General features: G+C 39.4%; 1 protein-coding gene across 2 annotated transcripts; it reads right to left on the reverse strand.

Moving 5' to 3' along the window:
* Positions 1-11: 11 nt before the first annotated feature.
* lcorl (ligand dependent nuclear receptor corepressor-like) lies at positions 12-18,834 on the reverse strand. 2 transcript variants are annotated; one of them, XM_041784885.1, is made up of 8 exons: positions 18,701-18,834; positions 17,709-17,774; positions 15,670-15,755; positions 15,397-15,523; positions 13,862-14,086; positions 13,671-13,731; positions 1,863-7,132; positions 12-1,762 (listed from the first exon to the last, which is right to left on the reverse strand). In XM_041784885.1, the coding sequence occupies exons 1-8, from the start codon at positions 18,792-18,794 to the stop codon at positions 1,755-1,757; spliced, it is 5,937 nt and encodes a 1,978-aa protein (XP_041640819.1). In that variant the 5' UTR covers positions 18,795-18,834; the 3' UTR covers positions 12-1,754. The 2 variants fall into 2 exon arrangements, with proteins under 2 accessions (XP_041640819.1, XP_041640820.1); XM_041784886.1 differs by lacking the exons at positions 12-1,762; positions 1,863-7,132 and adding an exon at positions 8,152-12,819.
* Positions 18,835-20,339: the final 1,505 nt, after the last annotated feature.

The raw sequence follows: 20,339 nt of genomic DNA on the forward strand, positions 1-20,339 counted from the left end.
CATCACACGTCTAAGTTAATCCAAAATCTCTTTATTGTTCCAATTACAAGCACCTGTTACCTGTAATGGACAGTATAAAAACAGAAAATTTACAACATACGTTTAGCACCAGGTTCTTTAAAAGAGGGCCAAAGGTTATTTACCACAAGACTGAGCTACCTCACCTCCACTGTGTTAAAATAAAAACCGTAGTGACATACAAGAGTCAGACACACAATACAGGCATGAATCCTGAATCTTTGCAGAGCAAGAAATCCAAATTGATCCAGGATTAGAAGTGACCAACCCTCTGAGTAACCCTGTCTGTCACTCAGTTGATAAAGAGCAGTAGCACTAGCTGAGAATTTGTGGAGTTTGGCATCACTTGCTGCAACTTAAAGACAAAAAGGGACATATCTCATCCCCTGAATTTAATCTACAATTAATGCTAGTACATTTAAGGAAACAAACACTTTAATGCTTTGTTGTGGGGAACAGCAGGTGGAGTAAAAAATGTATAGTGATATTTCTTAAGATCACATTACATGGCTATGTAGAAAAAACTTAAGTAACATCCCAGGCCATTGGTTCTTGAGTACATCCATTAGTCTGTCAGCAATTAAATACTACATACAGATAAAACATCTGGGTTTGTATTGCACCAAATATATTCTCTATTATTACAGTAGGGTTTGGTGGTGGGGCATGGGGTGTGCAAAATACAGGAGAGGAGTCTGTTAAAGTGGGATTGATAATCTCTGATGGAATAGTGCAAGATGTAGATCCAACAGCAACATACAGTATATGCTTTGGGTGGAAACAATCATGAAGGTAAATCCATTTAAGAAGTTATAAAAAAAGAAATCACAATCAGTTTCTACAACTGAATTATGCCATCCCCTCATCACTTCTAAACTTCTGCTTATTGTGAGAAGTTGGGGTTGAGTATGTCATCTTTTTGATATTATATGTGTAGGTTGATTGCAGTTTGGCGCGAAGGAATGCAAAAACGCTATGAGATAAGTAATGACTACTCACTAGACTTCAGTACAATTTTAAGGCTAGGCTCCAATGTAGATGGTGACAGGTCAAAAAAAGGGGAGGGGGGGTTTAAAAATCCTTCATTTGAAGAGTTTGTGGCTATTGAGTAGCTAAACTGACAGAAAACATTGCAAACCAAGCTCTAATATAAAATGATATTCTTTAAACGTTTCTGAAGTCTATAATACAAAAATACTAAATAAAAACATTGGACTGAAACAGTGCCGAAGTTTCCCGAGAATAAATAAATATTTAATTTCTGAAGGATTTCAGAGCTTCTCCGTGATGACATTTAGGTTTTGAAAAAATGGGTACTTGGATACAGTTTAAGGTAGATGTCAATATTGTGGCCTTGTTAATGAACTATTTTTCAGGGGATGCGGCGATGTGTTTATATAACTAAGCTAGCTCTTTCCATTAAACACAGCCAATATGAGAGGGCACACTTTCAGCAGTTCTTCCAAAAAATTGTTTGACATGATGTATATATGTGTAATGAAAGACCAAGGCAAGATGACCATTAAAAAAAAAAAAAATCACACGCTCTGTACATACTTATTCAAGGATAAAAATAGTGCAACATCAAGCTTCTGTTAAGTTAGACTGCTACATAATTGCTGAATGTTGGACTGAACCATACTGAGACGGCCCATCCATGTGGTCAGCTCAATGTCCAAAGGCACCACGTTAAACCACAGTCCCTTTCCCTGGTAGGAGGCTGCCTCATGATTCATTCAGGTTTCTGTCAAAAAAAGGAGAGAACATGTTATTTTTTGGTGCCTTCAAAATTTAAAATTGCTTAATCCCCCTATTGATGTCCATAAAAGAAAATCTGTAGTTACCAAATACAAAGTCGCACCATCTTGGCCCAGTTAAGCCCCTCATTCGAGATTGTCTCAACTTTTTCGCTGGTGGTGGTGGTTGTTCCTCAGACAGAGCCCCAGAGCTTTTGTATCTGCCATTCTGCCTCCCTGTTGGCATCTCATTTTTCTCCTGGACTGATTTAGGTGCAGAAACTGAAAAATGTCTTGAGGCACTCCTACTTGTGTTTCGTTTACTTTCAGTTTTCACAGCTTTGACAACTTCTACTAGCTCTTTCTGCCTTCTTGAAAAGTGGTACGCAGAAGGGGACCCATCATCCAGTGTCACGGTGCAGGAATCCCCCTCTTCCTCAGGTAATTCATTGTCTGGAGAGTTGATCTTCCTTAAAAACACCCTGCATTCCTTTAGTGTCTCAGGACTCCAGGCTTTTGAGCATAGGTTCTGCTCCTTTTGTTCATCAATGGGCTCCTGAGTTTGTTCAACTGAACTGGTGGCAGAACTTTTCCTCAAACAGTCAGTTGATGGAGTTCTTGCTGCTCTGCGTAATGGACAACTTCTTGGTTGTATTCTAGATACTACACGTCCATTTTGACGAGGAGTAGCCCGCTTTAGGTTTTTCTTACTCTTCTTCCTCTTCTGCCACTTCTTTCTTGTTTCCTGGGATAGAAACCTTGTCCTTGCTCTAGAGAGAGTGGCCTGATATTTTCCAAATGATTTTCTGCTCCTCCATTGGGCTCCTTGACTGAACCTGCCTTTTACCGGCCTGGGACTGAAGAGTTGTCGTCTAGTATTTTGTGTTGATGGGGGTGTCTTATTTCTCATCCTCATCCTTCTTTGAGCCTGTTGATGTTGCAGAGGACTTTTTGGCATAACTTTGGCAAATTTCTTGATGTGTTTGCGGAGCCGCTCTGCCTGAGGACTGTGACATATCATTTTTTTATTGGCAGATCGAGGGAAGTGCATCACTTCGTAAGGATTGCGGGAGCTTGCCTTTTTCACTATAGCCAGGGACCGCGTTTCCGTGGTCTGCATAAACCAGGAGCAGAGCTGCTGCATGCTACAGGACCTGGGTTTGTTGGGGGGACAGTCAAAGAGTGTTCGAACCAAAGAGGAACATTGGGACTTTCTTGTTAAAGAACTGTTGCTTTTTGTGGCTATTTTAGAACAAAATGCTACTCCTTTTTCTTGATTTTCATCAGTGTCAGACACCCAGGTGTCTGAGATTAGTCTTATCCTCCTGGCAAGCTCCTGATCCATAGTTTTTTCCTCAGCTGAAGCTGGCCACCACCTTAACGTCTCTGTTGGGGTAAAGATAGAGTTGACAGATAATGCTGCCACTCTGCTTAGGTCCTTAGAGATGTTATTCCTTTCGTGCCCAAAGAGCGTTCTTTTTTCCCCTGAAGTTTGTGCACTGCTTTGTTGTTCACCCTGTCTCCGTTCATTGTTTGCCTTGTTTAGCAGGAATTGTTTTGAGCGCCGTAGCAGAGCATTACTGTGGCTGTATGATCTAGAGGTGGAAGTGGCAACTGCATGCAGAAAGTGGACCGAGGGCTTCCTCACTCTCATAGATTGCCGCACTGCTACGCACTGATTTGGTAGCGCATCTTGACTTTCATTTTTTGTGTCTAGCTTTTCCTCAGTGTGACTTATTTTGCTTGTCAATTGATGATTGATTGTCCATGTCTCTTTGGCAAATTTGATTTCTGGCTTAAGTACTTTCTTAAGTTTTTTAGGAGACTGTCGAGTATCCTTATTTATCAAAATTTTTCTTTGCCGGGGTGATACTGTTGTTACTGTGACTGAGATTCCAGAGATTTTAACCTTTGCTGGTCTACCAGGTTTCCTTGTGGTTATTGAATCATCTTGCTTGTGACATTTGACTTTACTGCTGGACTGAGGCGCACACTGTTTCAGAGGGTTTACAAAGTTTAGTTCCTCCGATGATTCTGTTGAGGCTGTCTGGATTCTACCAGAGCTGGTTTTACAGTTGCTCATTATAATGCTGATGTCATTTTTTAGCCCCACTGCTTGCCAAGCATCGTGCAATTCTGTTTGCAGCTGGTCAAAGCCCTCAGATACTGTTCTCTTGTTTCTCCTTGACCGGCCATACACCACTGTTATTTTGAGGTTCTTGTTTTCTTTCTTTTCAGAGTCAGGCAATGAAGCAGATGTTCCATTTTCCATTTTCGTCCCTGTTGCTGAATCTCCACCCTTTTCCTTGCGTGGTCGACCAATTGGCCTCTTCACTTTTTGTTCAAGCTGTGGTCCCAGCTTCTTTGGTCTACCGGGACGCCTTTTTGGAGGTGTGGTTTCATGGTAAGCTAGAGGGTTGCCTGGGGATCTTTGGCTCTCAGTACCAGCAGCACGCTTAGTAGGAGTACCATCGCCTGATCTTCTCAGAACTATTTTAGGTGATGAAGAAACTGACTTGGGTGAAGAGCCAGCCTTGGTTGGTGATGAAGTTGCCTTTGCTGGAGAAGGACTTGACTTGAATGTTGGAGTGGCAGTCTTGGGTGGTGAAGACACTGATTTGGGAGATTTATCAGACTTGGGTGATGAGCATGTGGACTTGGGAGGTGAAGCTGTTGATTTCTGTGGTGAGCTTGCAGACTTTGGTGAAGTGGCAGATTTGGGTGGGGAACGGGGTGACTTTGATGGTGAAGAAGCAGATCTTGCAGGTGAGGTAGCAGATTTAAGTGGTGAAGAAATACGTTTTCCTTTTGAAGGACTAAACTCAATGCCCTTGTGCTTCTGCGGTACCCCTGCCCATGAAGACTCTACACATGGGTCAAAAGCCTCTTCTTGTCCACTTGAATTAGAGCCAGCTGATTTGAGACTGTATCTAACTCCTTCTTCATCAGTCACTGGTGATACAAACATGAGCTTTATTGGACTAGTGTATTCGACTTGGGAGTTGAGAGGTCTCTCGGTATGTGCAGGAGTAATGGTGGAACTTGACTGGGTTTCTTGAGTTGCTGAAACTGTCGTTTGGTCATGTGTTCTTTTTGGAGATGATCTTAGCCTTCCAAAAGGTTTGGCAGCAACACCTTCGCCATCTTTCAAATCCTTCGTGGGAGATTTCTCTTTGTTAGCTTTTTGTGGAGAGACAGAGATTGCTGAAAGACATTTTGACTTTTTGTCAGAGCGTACATATCGCTTCGATGTGTGATCAGGTGAAGGCTGAGGGGTTTCTTTTCTTGATTCCAACTGGATGTCCTTGGAATCTGGATCTTTGGACAAGGCATACACTGGGCTTGCTGTCAAATCCTCATTTTTTCTTGTTTTAAGGTTGAAGATGTTTTCAGAGAAACATGCAACAAAGAACATCTTCCTGGGCTCTGTGACATAGGAGGAGAACCGGTGCGGAGGTACTATATTTCTTCTGGACCTTCTTGCCTCCTTGGAGTGATGTGGCTGGCATACCTGTTGCTGTCTAATTGGAGTATGGACATTTTTTTGTTTACCTAGTCTACCATTACTGTCAGAATTGTGCTCTGACAGGGCTTCTTTGTGCTTTCTTTCCCTTGCAGCCCTGGTTTTTGTACAAACCTTCTTGCAAGGCCTGCCACGCTGTTTAGCCGAGGTTGTAGTTGCTGGCATTGCCTTTGTTTGCTCACCATCATCATTTGAGCCTTGTTTGCTATACTTCCCACTCAGCTCAGGGTTGAGTATTTGAGTGCCAGAGAAGGTAAGATCTTTTTCCAAAGCAGATACATCTCCTACTTTCTCCTCTGCTTTAATGATCTTAACTTCTTCTGTTACAATTACAGTCTGCATCTCCTCTTTTAACTTTTCCTCATTACTTTCTGTGGTGGAAATGTTCAGCGGACTGTTCTCAATCCTATGACCCTGAAGGGGTTCGCTTTTTCCAGTATTTCTTTTAGACTCCTCTTTGATGACGTTCAAATCTTCTGCCTGCAATGTTGTCACATTTTCATCTTTCAATTTAGGCCTCTTTGCTACTGGCACCTTTTTCTTACTGTGGGACTGGTCAAACATGGCAAGGTCCCGCTTAATTTGTAATGTTTGCCTCCTGGCAGAAGCATTATCAGTTGGTGTTGCCATAGCAGCAAGGACTTCTTGGCGACGACGGGAGCGGGTATTAGGTGACTTTGGATCTTTGCTATCATGGCGGTTGAATAGCTCACTGAGATTGTAGTCACTGGCCCTGCCTGTGTGAAGAACTGTAGTAATTATTTCAGTCATATGAGCATGGAATTGCAAGTTCTGACTAGTTACAGGGGACTGTTGCTTCTCCTTTTCAACAGCAGTGGAAACCAGAGGTCGGTCCTTTTCTATCGGTTTGATTGTCTCTAGTTTCTCACTGAAGCGACTCACAACATCTTGTAACAAATTGCCACTTGAGTTCTGCTCATCAGGACTACCTCTAGAGGACTGGCACTCTTGATCCTCATCTGTTGTCGTATCAACACTTCCTTCATGACTTGAATTCACAAGACCATCTTTGAGCATTTGGTCAGCCCTCTCTTGTTTATGGTGAAGAAGAGAAGGTGGCTTTTCATCATTTTTATCTACATCTGAAAGGATGGGAGATAAAGGGGGTGGAGAGGGGCTCTGCTCTCTCTTCAGGACAGGGCAAGGTGGATCCCCCTCTTTTTCTGTGTTCCTGTCCTGTGTCAGACTAGCATGGTTTGTATAACAGGGACAAGAGTGGGGTTTGTGTTGATTACAGCAGATCAATGCACAAGAGCCTGGTGAAGGAGAGTTTGACAAAGGAGGGGATGCAAATGAACACACTTTGTTGCTAATATGACCTGCAGTGGGACTGTGGCAGGAAGTGCAGTGCAGCCTCTTGGGGCAAAGAACAGTGTAAGTTTCCATCTTGCAACGCTGCAAACAGCCACAGCTTGAACACAAAGGGGCTTGACGTTTACAGCCTGGTAAAGTGAAGTGACTGATGATACAATTAGACTTTGAGTCTCCTGAATGACATATTGTGCTCTCAGGATCTTGATGTTCCCAATTAACTGAAGGGTTGTACAGGCTGCTGTTATGAGCTTTACATTCACTAAAAGGAACTGCATTAAGGTTATTATCCTGTGGGTTTACCCCACAGTGACAGCAGATAGACTGAGTTTGACCTACAGGTCTGTGATTAACATCTGACAGTAAATTTTCTTGGTGTGCCAGCTTTAGGATCTGGTAGAGTAAGGAACTGTGTGATGGGCAGAGGGATCCAAGAACAGCACCCAAAACAGAGCTCCGAAAACACTTTGTCCCTCGCTGTCCAAGATCTCCCATTTCTTCAGAAAATGATGGCAGCAGAGAGCTACAGGAAAAAAATAAAAAGATAAGGGGATTTACTCATAACTAAGTGCACTTTCAAGAAAGAAAATCAAACTGAATGAGCACAGTCTGAAATTTTAAATCAACACATTTTTACAAACTTTAACTGTCATTTCACTTCATCCATAGACCTGAACTCTAAGTATGTACAGTGCTTAACAAATGTATTAGACCACCTGTCTAAGAGACCATCCAGCATCAAGAAGTGCTTTAATGCTGACTCTGTAATTTTCAGTGAGCTCTCCACGTTTTACCATTTTGAACAGGAATGAGGAATTTCAAACTGAATTCACCTTTTTAAACCCAAATTTGAGCCGGCTCACTGGGCTTCTCTGAGAAGTCAGAAATGAATCAAGCATAACATTCAACCACTAAAACTAATTTTTCTGTTCAGGAATGCAAGTAAATAACTTGACATATTGATAATTGTAACATAATTGACTAATTTGACATATCAAGAAATAATCATGTGTTTTACTATTTTTTCAGTTTTTTGGTAAGTCAACAAATCTGAACATTCATGGATAACAATAATAATTATATTTTAGCATTAAAAATATCATTTGGGTTAAAGAGCTTCAACATACACATATATAAACCACTGCAGAAACATAAAAAATGATTTCGGTATTATCAATTTTTACCAGTGCTGTTAATTTAGGGCAGCTGTGGCATAAACCTTACTTTGAGTGGTGGTCTAATAAATTTGTTAAGCACTATATATGATTGTCATTATCTTCATACACTTTATAACATTCAGAGGACCTCCACAAAAGGAAGATTATGGGAGGACAAAACAAGATTGCCTTGTGAGGAATTGTCAGTACAGATAGTTGAACCAGCACTAACAAGATAATCTACTTAGATAAACAACATTTTAAAAAAAACTGTAAAATCTACTATACACACTGTAAAATAGACGGGACCCCAAATTCACTGTTGAGTTAATAAAATAAGGACAGACAATTGATGAGAATTGATTTTATTGATGTTTTGCTGAAGGCAAATGATGAAATTCTGCTAGAAGCAGAAGGTAGATTGTAAAAACGCTTTCACCAACAAACTTCTCACAAAACCTAACAATTTAATCAACTAACAGTTTTGTCTGAAAATGTTTTAGTGATTTCTTTCTCTGTGAAATCAAGTAACTAATTTTCATAACCTTAAAATAGCTTGTGTTAGATAATGGGTTGCATTCCAAACATTTTTTCAGACTTTGCCAGGGATCAACTGGACTAAATGCAGTGGCATATTGTTACATTATGTGACATACTATTTAGTTTGATTCAACCAATTAATTTTTCAATTAAATACTTTATCATAACATAAGCACAAAACAATCACAATAGTCAGGGCTGTCATTTTCAGGATTAAATTAATTTTATAAGCTAACATTTAAAATTGCTCATGCAGTTAACCAATACACATTTCACATTGCATCAAAGTGCCAGATTACAAATCAACAACTACATCAAACTTGTCAAATCACATTTCTGAAGCACAATCAATAAATAAGTACGCGGCAACAAGACGTTTCTACAATAAAAATGTTTTTAAATCATAGTGCAATGATTGATTTATGCATAAAAAGCAGACTTCTATGGAGTTGTTTTAAAGACTTGTTGGCAGTTCAGTCAAAAAATAAAACGGCTTGGACTCAATTTCAAAATGAGCCAGTTAGCAGAAAAAAAAGAAACTGAAATTCAACACAATCGAATAATTATGCTTTTCTATTTCTCTAGAGGTGTTTGAGCTTGTTTACAAACAGGTCCTTCGCTATAAATAGATTGTTCCCAGAGCAGAGCTCAAGCTGCACTATGCCATGACCCCAGGCACAGGCAATGTTTACGCAACATGAGCAAAGACATTCAGCAGTAAAGATATCAGTATTTTACAATTGTAAAGATTGAAAAGGTTAAAATCACAATCAGATCAAAAAATATCTAGAAAATTAAATAGCTTTATCATTAGGCGTCAAACTACTAATAACAAGTATAACAAGGACAAGTACATGCACCGGGAGTATTTTCTTTCTGGTGCTAGCTAAGGATATGGCAGATCTCCTGTAAATGCCACTGGCAGAATCTAGGAAATATATTTTTCACCCCAACTAACTGGGTGATTAAAAAAAGATTTAACTTAAGAGACTGAAGTGTTGACAGTAATATATTTACACAAATGCTGGATTCAGACAACACAATATCAGCCCATTAATGACCAGAAAGATGCAGAATTAGAAAAAAAAATATCCTGGATTTTTCACAATGTTCCCTCAGAAGCACAAGGGATGTTCTTGAAATTTTTCACCTTACACAATAAATTCCACAATGCCTGAGTTGACTAGATAAGCACAAAACATCTGCCATGCACAACCGTAAACATGAAGCAAAGGAGGACTGGTGTTAATGCACACTGCACAGTGATGATTTCTTCCTTTTTAAGGCATAGATGCATGTAATACATCGCTTTTGATGCTATTGTTTGTTTACATTCTTGTTTATAAAAAGTCAGTCCCCTTAACACTTCTGTTCTAATGATTTCACAAAGGTTGTGAGTATGATTAGTTGGGAACCAACATTTTGGCTGGCATGTTGCTCTGTCAAGTCATGGCATGCAGTTATGACTATGACTGTCAAATCCGACACAGTGACCATTAAAAATATAATGTATGAAACAGGCAACAAATATTGTTCCTTGAGAGACCAACAGCTTGTGAGTATTTCTAAGCCAATAAAGAACTCATACCCCCAGCATATCATAAACCGAGTCAATGAACTCTGACACTGGGCTGTAGGCATTTAAAGTTCAGAGGTATATATGCGGCAATGAGGTTAGAAAGAGAGACAGGCAGGCTGATATCACAGCAAAACAAATCGAAGCAGCTTTGTGTGGGTTACCCTGAACTGCTGCTTTGGTAGTAGCAATGTTTATGGAAATAGGTCCATCTTTGAGACAGACATGAGTGTAGAAGCAACATTTAGCATTTCCCCAGACAGCCAATGAGTCTTGGACTGAACTAAGTCATTGTCACTGTCAACTATAACTACTAACCTTTAGTGGTAAACACAATCTACCGTCATTACATGAAACCATCTTGTAAGGTTTCACACATTACAATGCATGTCACCTAGCAATCAGATCACTTGAAATAAGCTTCTTTGTGTTTGATACTCTTCTCTGTGCCAAGGAAACAACTGAGCAGAGTTTAAAGCAGCAGTCATATATGAGGTTTACAGTAATACAGCTACAGTAGCAATAATAGTAGATATCTGAAAATAAAAGAACATCTTTCACAAATACTACACATACACAAGACATACATTTCCCAAGCTTATCAGTGCACATTTGAAAACATGCTCAACAGCTGCATTCCAACAACACTCAAAACATTAAGACTAGCTTGCACAAATAGAGGAACACTATGTAGACACAAAATGGCTTTCTCAGGCTAATCTCTCCAACAAATGACCATAATGAAGCTGTAGTCACCACAGCACTTTTCACTGTACAATCTCCCTGTTTTAGAGGTGTAAACTCATAGCGATGAGTTTTTAATCTGTTATAATGGCTGTAAGTCACTTGAGAAGCCTAGGTAAAAAATACCCAGAGATAAAAAGCTGCAACTGACAATCATCAATGCTCCGTAAACAAGGAGCGTTAAGAATAAAGTCAAACCTGAATAACCTATTAATCAAACAGCAAGCAAATATGAGAGTCACACTTTTCCTTAGCTCTAAGAGGTCCACAACTCTTTTTCTTGTACTTGGTCCTGGGTAATCTGGTGTGTACTAACATTCAGTCATTTTTTCCTTTAAAAGTATTAATATAAAACAGAATTTCCTCAAGGTCTTTACGGATAATGCTGGTGTTCTTTCAACCTGTGATTACCAAGAAAAACCCTACCCAGAACAAAAAAAATCACTTTCTTATTTAGCTTCTGAAATATAGCCCATTTCCATATGTGAAAAAAAATGTTTTGAAATTTACCATTTATAAAAACAAAGTGTGTGCTGTATTAACAGGCACAAGCTAATATGAGTGATCAAAACCAACTGACTAACTCAGTAGCTTTAAAAGCTTATTGGTTTTATTTGTGCAGACAGTGAGAACAACTGCCACTTTAAATAACCACTATCTTCTCCAGACAATTTAAGTACATCAGGCTTTGGCCACATAGACTCTACAAGTCAATGGGATAAAATCTATTTGTAGAAATGATCTTTCAATGGCATTTTTGTTAATGGTAAACAGAATTCATAATGTAAGCCGTATCCTTTAAGATCTTTCAGCTTTGGTGATTAAAAACAGAAGCTAAGATGGCTTTTGAATTAAGCAGACCTGCGAACACAAGCTGCAATGAGCACCATTGCTTCTTGAAAATATTCTGTACCTTGTAGTTTCTTTGATCTAAGCCCAGGACCAAGCTAGAGTAAACCAGCTAAAAGTATGACTGTCACATTACAGACACATAGTCAAAAGACCTGAATATTGATTTCCATATAATCTGTAAAGGCATGTGTTGTGTGTTGTGTGTTGAACAAATGTCTCAAGAAACCATTGATCTTGTCAGAGGTGATCTGTTTGAGTCTTGAGGAGTTTGAGAGTTTCTTGGTCTAGAACCTCTTCAAGTCAGCAGCAGAGGTAAGAGTCCCTGAGTTAGTGGAGCTGGCCACTGTACCAGCACCAGACAAGTTGGAGTTGGATGGAAAAAAGCTGGCAGATTTCTTCTTCGGTGGGTTCTTCAGTGTTCCAGTACGCTCTTTGACTTTATACTCCAGTGTGCTATGGGGCACCCCATAAACCCCCTGGGCCTTCGAAACACTCATGCGACCAGCTATTACCATAGCAATGGCCTCTTCCAGCAGGTCGTGGTCATACTGGCGGTATCTTCCACGCTTCTTCCTTGGTTGCTTGTCTTTATCCCGACCTGCGCCGTCTTCTGATTCATCCACTGAGGACCCTCGACCCAGGCGATGAGGCGACTGGCTGGCCACCCCTGCACAGCTATGTGGTAAGAAAGGAGGTCTGAGCTTAAAGAGAGCTGAAGGTCTAGCAGTTGCTGAACTGCCAGTACCCTCCACTGATGAGGTGCGTTGGTGTAGGTTTTCCGCAAAGCTCGAAGTCTCTGCTGGGATTGACCTATTATGGTCAGAAAGGGAACGGACCTGAGGAATACGTAAAGGTGTGGGTGGCTCGAGACTGGGAGTGGGACTTGATGGTGGCTGTAGGGTATCCCTGAGCTGGGGAAAAGATTGTGTGAGGGATTTCTGCAGAGAACTTTGTTGAAAGAAGGTAAGAGAGGACAAAGGAGAACTCAACTCTCCATTCTCCTCTGCAGCGCCTCCAATTTCTGCTTGCTCTGCCCAAGCCGCCACTTTCTGTAAGACAAGACGGGCTTCACCACCCAGCATGGACGACATCACATTGTATGAGGTCACTTCATCCCTGAAATCTCTGCTTACTGGAGCCATTTTATGAAACGTCCCAAGCTTTTCCTCAGGCCAGCTGTCCAGACCTTGCCTCAGAGTGTGAAGGGGTATTCCGTAAAGCAACGCGGCACGCTGCTCCTGCAGCCTCCCTGAGCGTATGTCCTTCAAGGCCTTGGACAGCAACCCCTGTGACAGCTCCAAGCTCCTTTCAATGTACTCTTCCTTCTGCCTGCACTGCCTCCTAGGAATGGGAGGACCAAATAGCAGGGTCAGGATGGAGGTGATGGAGGGATTTTGAGGGGACAGGGAGAGGGTGCAGAGCGAGGGGTCCACTCCTTTATGCCTTGTGTTGGTAACATCACTGCGATTGTCTGTTTCATGTCTGTCTGTTCTCAGTCTGTTTCTGGGCCCTCACACACACTGCTGCGGTGTGTCTCTCACGCACACATTCTTTGTGTGTGGCAAAGCCTCTTCACGTCCAGGTGGGACAGTCTGTGAATGGCTGGGGTAACTTTGGCACTCACACACAACCCCTGTAGTTTTGTGATATCCTTTAGTGAGAATCCTAAATGCTTGAAGGTTGAATAATCAAATTCATCATAACTGGAGTAACAAAAGGAGATAAAATAATTGAGTTATGCAATGTTCTCCTCATTGTACAATCCTGAGCTGTATGCAAATGTTATAAGACGGTGCCATTGCTGTGACGTTACCGCTCAAGAGATAAAAGAGTCAACCCCATAGAAACAAAACACCATACACAAGCTAGCCTTCAATATTACTAACAATGAAATGAAGAAAATTACTGCCAGTCAGAGTATAAATACAAATCAAGCTAAATAGATGCTGAATAGTTTACTTGAATTAAGTAATGCTGGTAAAAAAAACAGTGACTTCCAAACAAATTAAGATATTGTTTTAGTCATTTAATGTTCAAACAGAAAGAGCTAATGGAGATATACTGTTATTTATGACAGACCCCTAATGTCAACCAATGGTAATGACAGGGCTCCATCACAATCTTTGCCAAAAGTCATGAAACCAGTAAGGTTTGCAATAAAGAGGCACTTAAAAATTAAAATAAAAACATACCCTGAGGCTTTGTGATTTGAGGATGAGGCAGAGCTTCCTTTGGAGAGGTCAAGCACACCGTCTGTGACAAGAAAACATTTCACCTGGTTTTAAGTTACATGACTTTGGTATCTTCACTGGGTGTCAACGTTACATTTTGGAAGAATAATACACAGGTTATGAATTCATAACGTGTTTGACCTGTTTCCTACCTGGTTCGCATTTGCTCTCTTTCTCCTCCAAGGTTCGACTCACTGTGAGGTCCAGAGGGGCATCTGATGTTTCCGACAAAGGTGATGAGGTCTTAGTTGTAACACCATTTGTAGTGGTGTGGAGCAGGCACTTAGACGCATACTCCTTGGCAAACTGATGAATCATTTTCTTCATAAGCTCCTGGGCAATCAGGGGGATGCTGGAGTCACAGCTGATGGGCACATCTATAAAGGAGCCAAAGATGCACATAGAGGTTAAAAAAAAAAAAAAAAAAGGGGGATCCTGTATAAAGGAGGACTGCTTTTTTCTAAAAAAGGAAATAACAAAAAAAAAAAAAAGACTAAACATGTATGAATTTTTATGCTTACAGAGTTTGTCTGGCACTGATAAAAATTAAAGTTCAAAATTCTGGTCCAAAACAATAAACAACTAAAGTGAAAGAGAATCTTAAATTATGTGGAATTCTATCTGACAATTTATGCAAAAGTTAAGAAATAACCATTGGTAAGTATTTGATATAATGATCAGGACTTTTTAAAGCACTACAGTCACATATATGTCAGGGTAATTTGTCTTCACAAATTTTTTCCCCCTGGAAAATTAGAGTAATTACTAGAAAAATAAACAGTATCAATATATTGACATAAAACATGTGGACTGTTGTAGCAGATTTACTTCAACCTTCAACCTTGTAAATAAAAAGGCTGGATAATTTGGCATAAAAAACACCTCTTCACAAAACTGAGAATTTCTTGAATTTGCCTGGGTGAGCCACATAACAGTCTTGACCCAGTCTTTACCCTAAATTTTTCCTGCTAGCCCACTTGTATTTTATCCCCTCCGCACCTCTCCCCTGCCTGACAAGCATCAGCAGGAAAACATCCTCCTGTGAGGGACAGGTGTGAACAAACAAGTCAGGAAACAATATAGATAGGTTTCACACACTAGGGGTGCTAAAAGGGTTATACTGATACTTTTTTCAATATTTATGAATATAAATAATATGTAATCTGACAGTTGCCAGGCGCTGAGCTTCCTAATTTGACAGCGTCCTAAAGAAACTACGTAGTTAATTTATTTCATTACAGAATATAACTTATTGTCATTACCTGAGCTCGAGCTAAGCTTGTTTCTAGGGAACTTACCTTTGGTTTGTTACAACTTCTGAAGTAAGATTTACTGTTTGATCAAATTTGACAAGGAGCTCGATAATCCACAGAAAGACACTTTCAAAACAAAAACTGGATCTTCCAACCCACGCCATTTTAAAAAAGTAGTTTAATGTGAAATATCAGTGCCAGTGTCAATGCTCTTTATCGGACATTGACTGTTATATAGTCACAGAATACTGAGGCAATAGGAAACCTTCAAAGCAGCTAAATCAAAGAAAACATAATTTCCATAATAGTACATGTTATTATTTATTATTCTTTTAAGATAGCAAGCTTTGCATATTTGTGCAAAGTAGTGTGTCATGGATAGATTTCTTTATATGCTCAACAACTAAGACGGAGACCTTGTGTACCTGACTCACCTTTCTTGTGAAACACAGCTTGCAGAAACCTGTAGGCTGACTGGTTGCTCTCAGAGATGGTTGGAGCCTGACAGGGAGAGTATTCAGAGGGGGAGGAGAGGGGCGATGTGGCAACAGGAACTTGATCCTGTGATAAAATTAAAACAAAGTTTAATATACTGACTTTTTTGAATACGATTAGAATAACTATAAAAAGTGTCTGGCACTGAGGTAAAATAACACTGTCTGAAAAGAATGGCTGTGTGTGGATAACCTTATGAAGAGTGATCTTACGTTTTTGTCAAGGGGAAGGTTGCAGAATGAACACTGGGAGAAGTTTGCATCCGAGGACCAATCATCCACCTCTTCAGGTTCACAGTCTGAAAGGACAACCATCTTTAACAATCAATAACAAGGCATGAATCACATAAACAGCCTTCTACTGTGGCCATAATGTAGAAATGAATACAACACTCCTTTAACAGTTTTAAGCCAAGAGAACACACTGATATGCAGCTTATTTTTCACTGTCAAACCATAATATAACAATACAAACTTTTGGAGAATTGGTTTGATTGTTTATAGCCAAAAAGTTTGATTATACTGCATGGGTTTTATTGGTATTTATGATGGGCAATGTTGCAAAGAGCATGACAAGACAATACATTGAAAGGGTCTCTCATTTTAATACCCAGTAAAATACTTTCTATGCGACAACAATACACAAATACAATACTAAAATAATTTATTTGCCATGCACAGCTGCCGATAATGTTTGCAGTGTAGAACATACGAGGCATTAATCAAAACGAATTACTAGTCCACATAACTAAATTTCACCCTAACAGTAGTTATACAGGGGTAGTATGCCATGGTTGCTAGGTCTCTTATTATACTTGATTTCCTTCATGTCCAGCTTCACTTTAAGTCCAGATAGCAGATGATGGCATCAAGACTGAAGATTGTGTTGAGTAAGCTATATGTGACTGCTGGTAAACACAGGGATTGTCTGAAATAAGATACCACAAGACTTGGTATCAGTTATGTTTAATTAACTAAAAATGAAGTCCAGAGTATTTAAAGTCTTATTCTCACTAAAATAAACAAGAAAAAAAACCCTGACATTCTTGTTCGTTTAATAATCTTTAATCAAGTTCAATCTATGGTTAGTATGCCACCTGCCATAAGAATATCTTGTTCTTATTTTGGTTGATTGTTCCAGTTAAATGCCACGATAACCTCTTCTATTACAGGAAGTGCTGGTACAGTTGTATATTTTCATGCTACAAAATAATCAATCTTTTTCATACTGAACGCTCATGCTTACACCACACAAGACAATATTGTCTGTGGGCTTTTCCTTTATGCAAAAATAGATGCCCAGATTGCTTTGTTTCCAACACGGGTCTTTTATACATCTATCTAATCCTTAATGTGACTAAGGTTGGGAATTGTTTGAGCTTTTTTTTTTCAACACTGATGCTAAATCGATATCTTTTACATGGTGCAAATGCCTAAACTGTGCGTGAATCAATACTTACAGGTGGATAGAAGTGTGTTACAGCTACTGAGTGAATAAAAGTCATCTCTGTGTCGTAGATGATTCAAATAAATATCTTAAAAAGAGACCAGTTGAACATGGTACAAGACAAGGAAACAGGTTTGGCTTCATTATGCCAGAGACTCAAGCAAATTTCAAATAATGGCATATCAGAGACAAACAATTACGTAAACATGTCAGTAATTATGACTGTTTTCTTGGTAGGCAAATGCAGGCAGAGCACAGACATTACTCAAAACAGCAGAAAGATTAAAAGATAAATTGAGTGCCCATTAATGACACAAATTCCATAACCTGTCTTTCATTTGGAGTGGCAGGGGGTTGTGTCAAGATGGCAGAGTACTGAAGCATCAAAATCTGTCTTGTGTTTTGGTCCTGTTAGCTTTCAAATGTGTTAGTGCCAGTACCATGTTAGCACTAAATTTTGATAATCATCCCTAAATATGACACAGTGTAGACTTCGTGTTTAGTGACTCTGAGCCTCACCCTGCCCTTGCAAGTACCAAACTGGAGTTGTACCAGATTAAGGAGAAAATTACAATAAAACCCCTCTTGCCTTTGTCTATAATTGTGCTATACTGTGAAACATATTTGAAAGAACGGTGCCTGAATGCTAGATTGGCAGTGTTTTAGCGACAGGCTACTGCATTTAAACCTGCATAATATTGCCTTTTTTTTTTTACAGAATAAAAGAAATGTAATAAAGAATACCTATGATTGTATTATGTAAGGTGTATAAAGATTTTCACTTATATTCAACACAAAGACCCACCATCAAATAAATTAAGATCCCTCAGCAGCAATGGCCCATAGATTCCCTCCAGAATGCTTTCAAACCCTATAGGAGAAATAAACAAAACGTCAACACAACTGTAACAAAGATATGTCAGATAAAACCTCACTTTTGATAGGTGCCCAACCCATTTTATTTTTGTACCAGACTAGGCCAGTTTGACAGCAACAGTATCAACACAGATAAGTGTCTAACTACACTGTGTTAGCCAGCTAAAGCCGACACCTAGTAACTGAAATACTTAAAACCATAAACGTTTAAGTCCTGAGTACAAAAACAGACCCGGTAATACATAGATTTGTTAATATATTCATAGTTGGATGTAAATATAAAATGCTACAAACAAAACGACGTAATGCTAACTCTTGTTGAGGAAGCTTTATGTAGCCGGCTTCTGCAGCAGAGGATTCAGCGTTCAAAATAGCAAACGATACGAGGAAAGCAGTCACCTTAGCCCGCTGATATTCATGCTTTTCTGGTGTCAAACTGACAATAACTGCCCTAACGTAGCAACAACCCCCTCCCCCAAATAACATTAGCAGCGCTACAGTTAGCACAGTCAGTTAGCATGTTAATATGACATCAAACATCAACGACATTAAACAAACGTTGATAATTTTTCAGTTTCCACTCGGTCACAAATAACATGATTCATGTTTAACATTTCTGAAATACTGTCAGTTGAATTTATACACTCAGAAGAGCTAGGCGGAGATTAGCAAGCTAGCTCAGAGGGACAAAGAAAGGAGTCAACCCGAAAGGCTTGCCAGCTGGTAAATATTAGCCTTGTAGCTATGCTTTGCCGCTAAAGCTGACCACCTATAGTGCCAGGCTACTAGCTAGCTATTATTTAGCTAGCATAAGCTAGCTATCTAACATAGCTCAGGTTAGCCATCCCTGCTAACAGGCTAAATATCGCTGTCATCGTTTATCTGTTTGTAAATAAATATGAAACTGCACATGGGCCGTACCAACGCAGTGTATCAGTTTGTGTCGCCAAGAATCAAGTTCCCGCCGAAACCCTTTCCTTTCTGCAGAGCATTTGGAGCACTGCACGGTCGCCATTCTTCCTTCCCCCCTCTCTCTCCCTCTGTTTTAACTCACCGATAAGAAACAGCTTTGAGCCTCTTTTTTCCTTTTCTTCTTCTTTGAGTTTTGAAACTGATTAACAGCAAATGAGTACCTTATCGCCATCTGCTGGGAAGAAGTAAACAGTGGATTGGCAGGGGAAAAAAGCAACAAGATTCATTCAGTTTCTCAGTTTCTCTTAAATCTCTTTTGGGTCTTAAGAGTTTTAAGTGAATGAAATGGGATGAAAAGAACACGGCATGGCCTATAAATGCAAACAAGACCAAATATATTATTTAGATTTATTCTAAGTGTCTTCTGTGGGCTGTTGGGCAAGATTATCATCAGCATGCATCTGAACAGTCTTTTTAGCAATGTTAATTTTTGACAGCTATTTTTAATTTTAGTTTTAGTTTTTAGATTGAATGCCTTTTACCTTTACTCACATTTTAGTCAATTCTACCTTTTATAGCAGGGATGTCAAACTCATATTGAATCTCAGGCCAGATTTGCTCCAATGAGATGTCCTGAGGGCAAGACTATTTAGGCCAGGAGTGTGAAAGTCAATTGTGGATTTTGAATTTAGGTTTTACCTAAGAGCCTAACAAGGTCAACATTTAAGTATCAACTGTCAACCTCGTTTTCACCATTAGTAAAATATGAAAAAAATATAAACAACACTGATAATAAATCATTCTAAGATTCAAAAAGTCAAAATGAATAGAGTTTTAGGGCTCAAAGACTGAGATAAAAAAGTTGAACTGATTAGTTCAAAAGGTGGAAAAATGAAATTTTAAGGCAAAATAATGTTTTAAAAGGCAAATATATGAAATAGAAAGTCAAAATCTGAAGTTTAAAAGGTAAAAATATGACTTGGGATTTTAAATTGTGAATCCTGAAGGTCAAAATATGATAGGAAAAGGTCAAAAACATGAAAAAAGTCAAAATCATAAGTATAAGTCAGAAGTGTGAGATGCAAAATTGAAAATATGAAATGACAACAGTAATTTATTTTCCCTCCTTCCTGGCTTTTTGTCTAATCACTTTCACTCTTTACTTTTTCGGATTTTAACAATTAACAACGATATTTTAAATTGTAAAGGTAAAGTTTACATGTACATATACTGGAGGAAATCTACAGACCTCATACTGGTGGGCCAGTTATAATAAAAAAGTCATATGCTCTTGCGGGCCATATACAACTGTACCACAGGCTGGATTTGGTCCCCGGGCCTTGAGTTTGACACCCCTGCTCTATGGTTCTAGTCATCTAGTTTTAGTTTCAGTCAATAAAAAAATCCTTTCATTTTTGTATTGACTTTCAGTCCAAACATTTATTGAGTTGCCCAAATAAAGGAGCAAATGATTTTAGTGGGTTCTATACATCCTGCAAAACCTGGAATCCCAGTTTTATACAGCTGAGAGGCAGAAGAGCTGCAGATAGGGCTGGGTATTGCCACTGATTGCCTAAATTTGATTCCAATTTACAAGGTCCTGATTTGATTTCATTCCTGATTTGATTCATGATTCTTACTGATAACA

Source organism: Cheilinus undulatus, linkage group 4 (assembly GCF_018320785.1).
Source record: "Cheilinus undulatus linkage group 4, ASM1832078v1, whole genome shotgun sequence".
Lineage (NCBI taxonomy): Eukaryota > Metazoa > Chordata > Actinopteri > Labriformes > Labridae > Cheilinus > Cheilinus undulatus.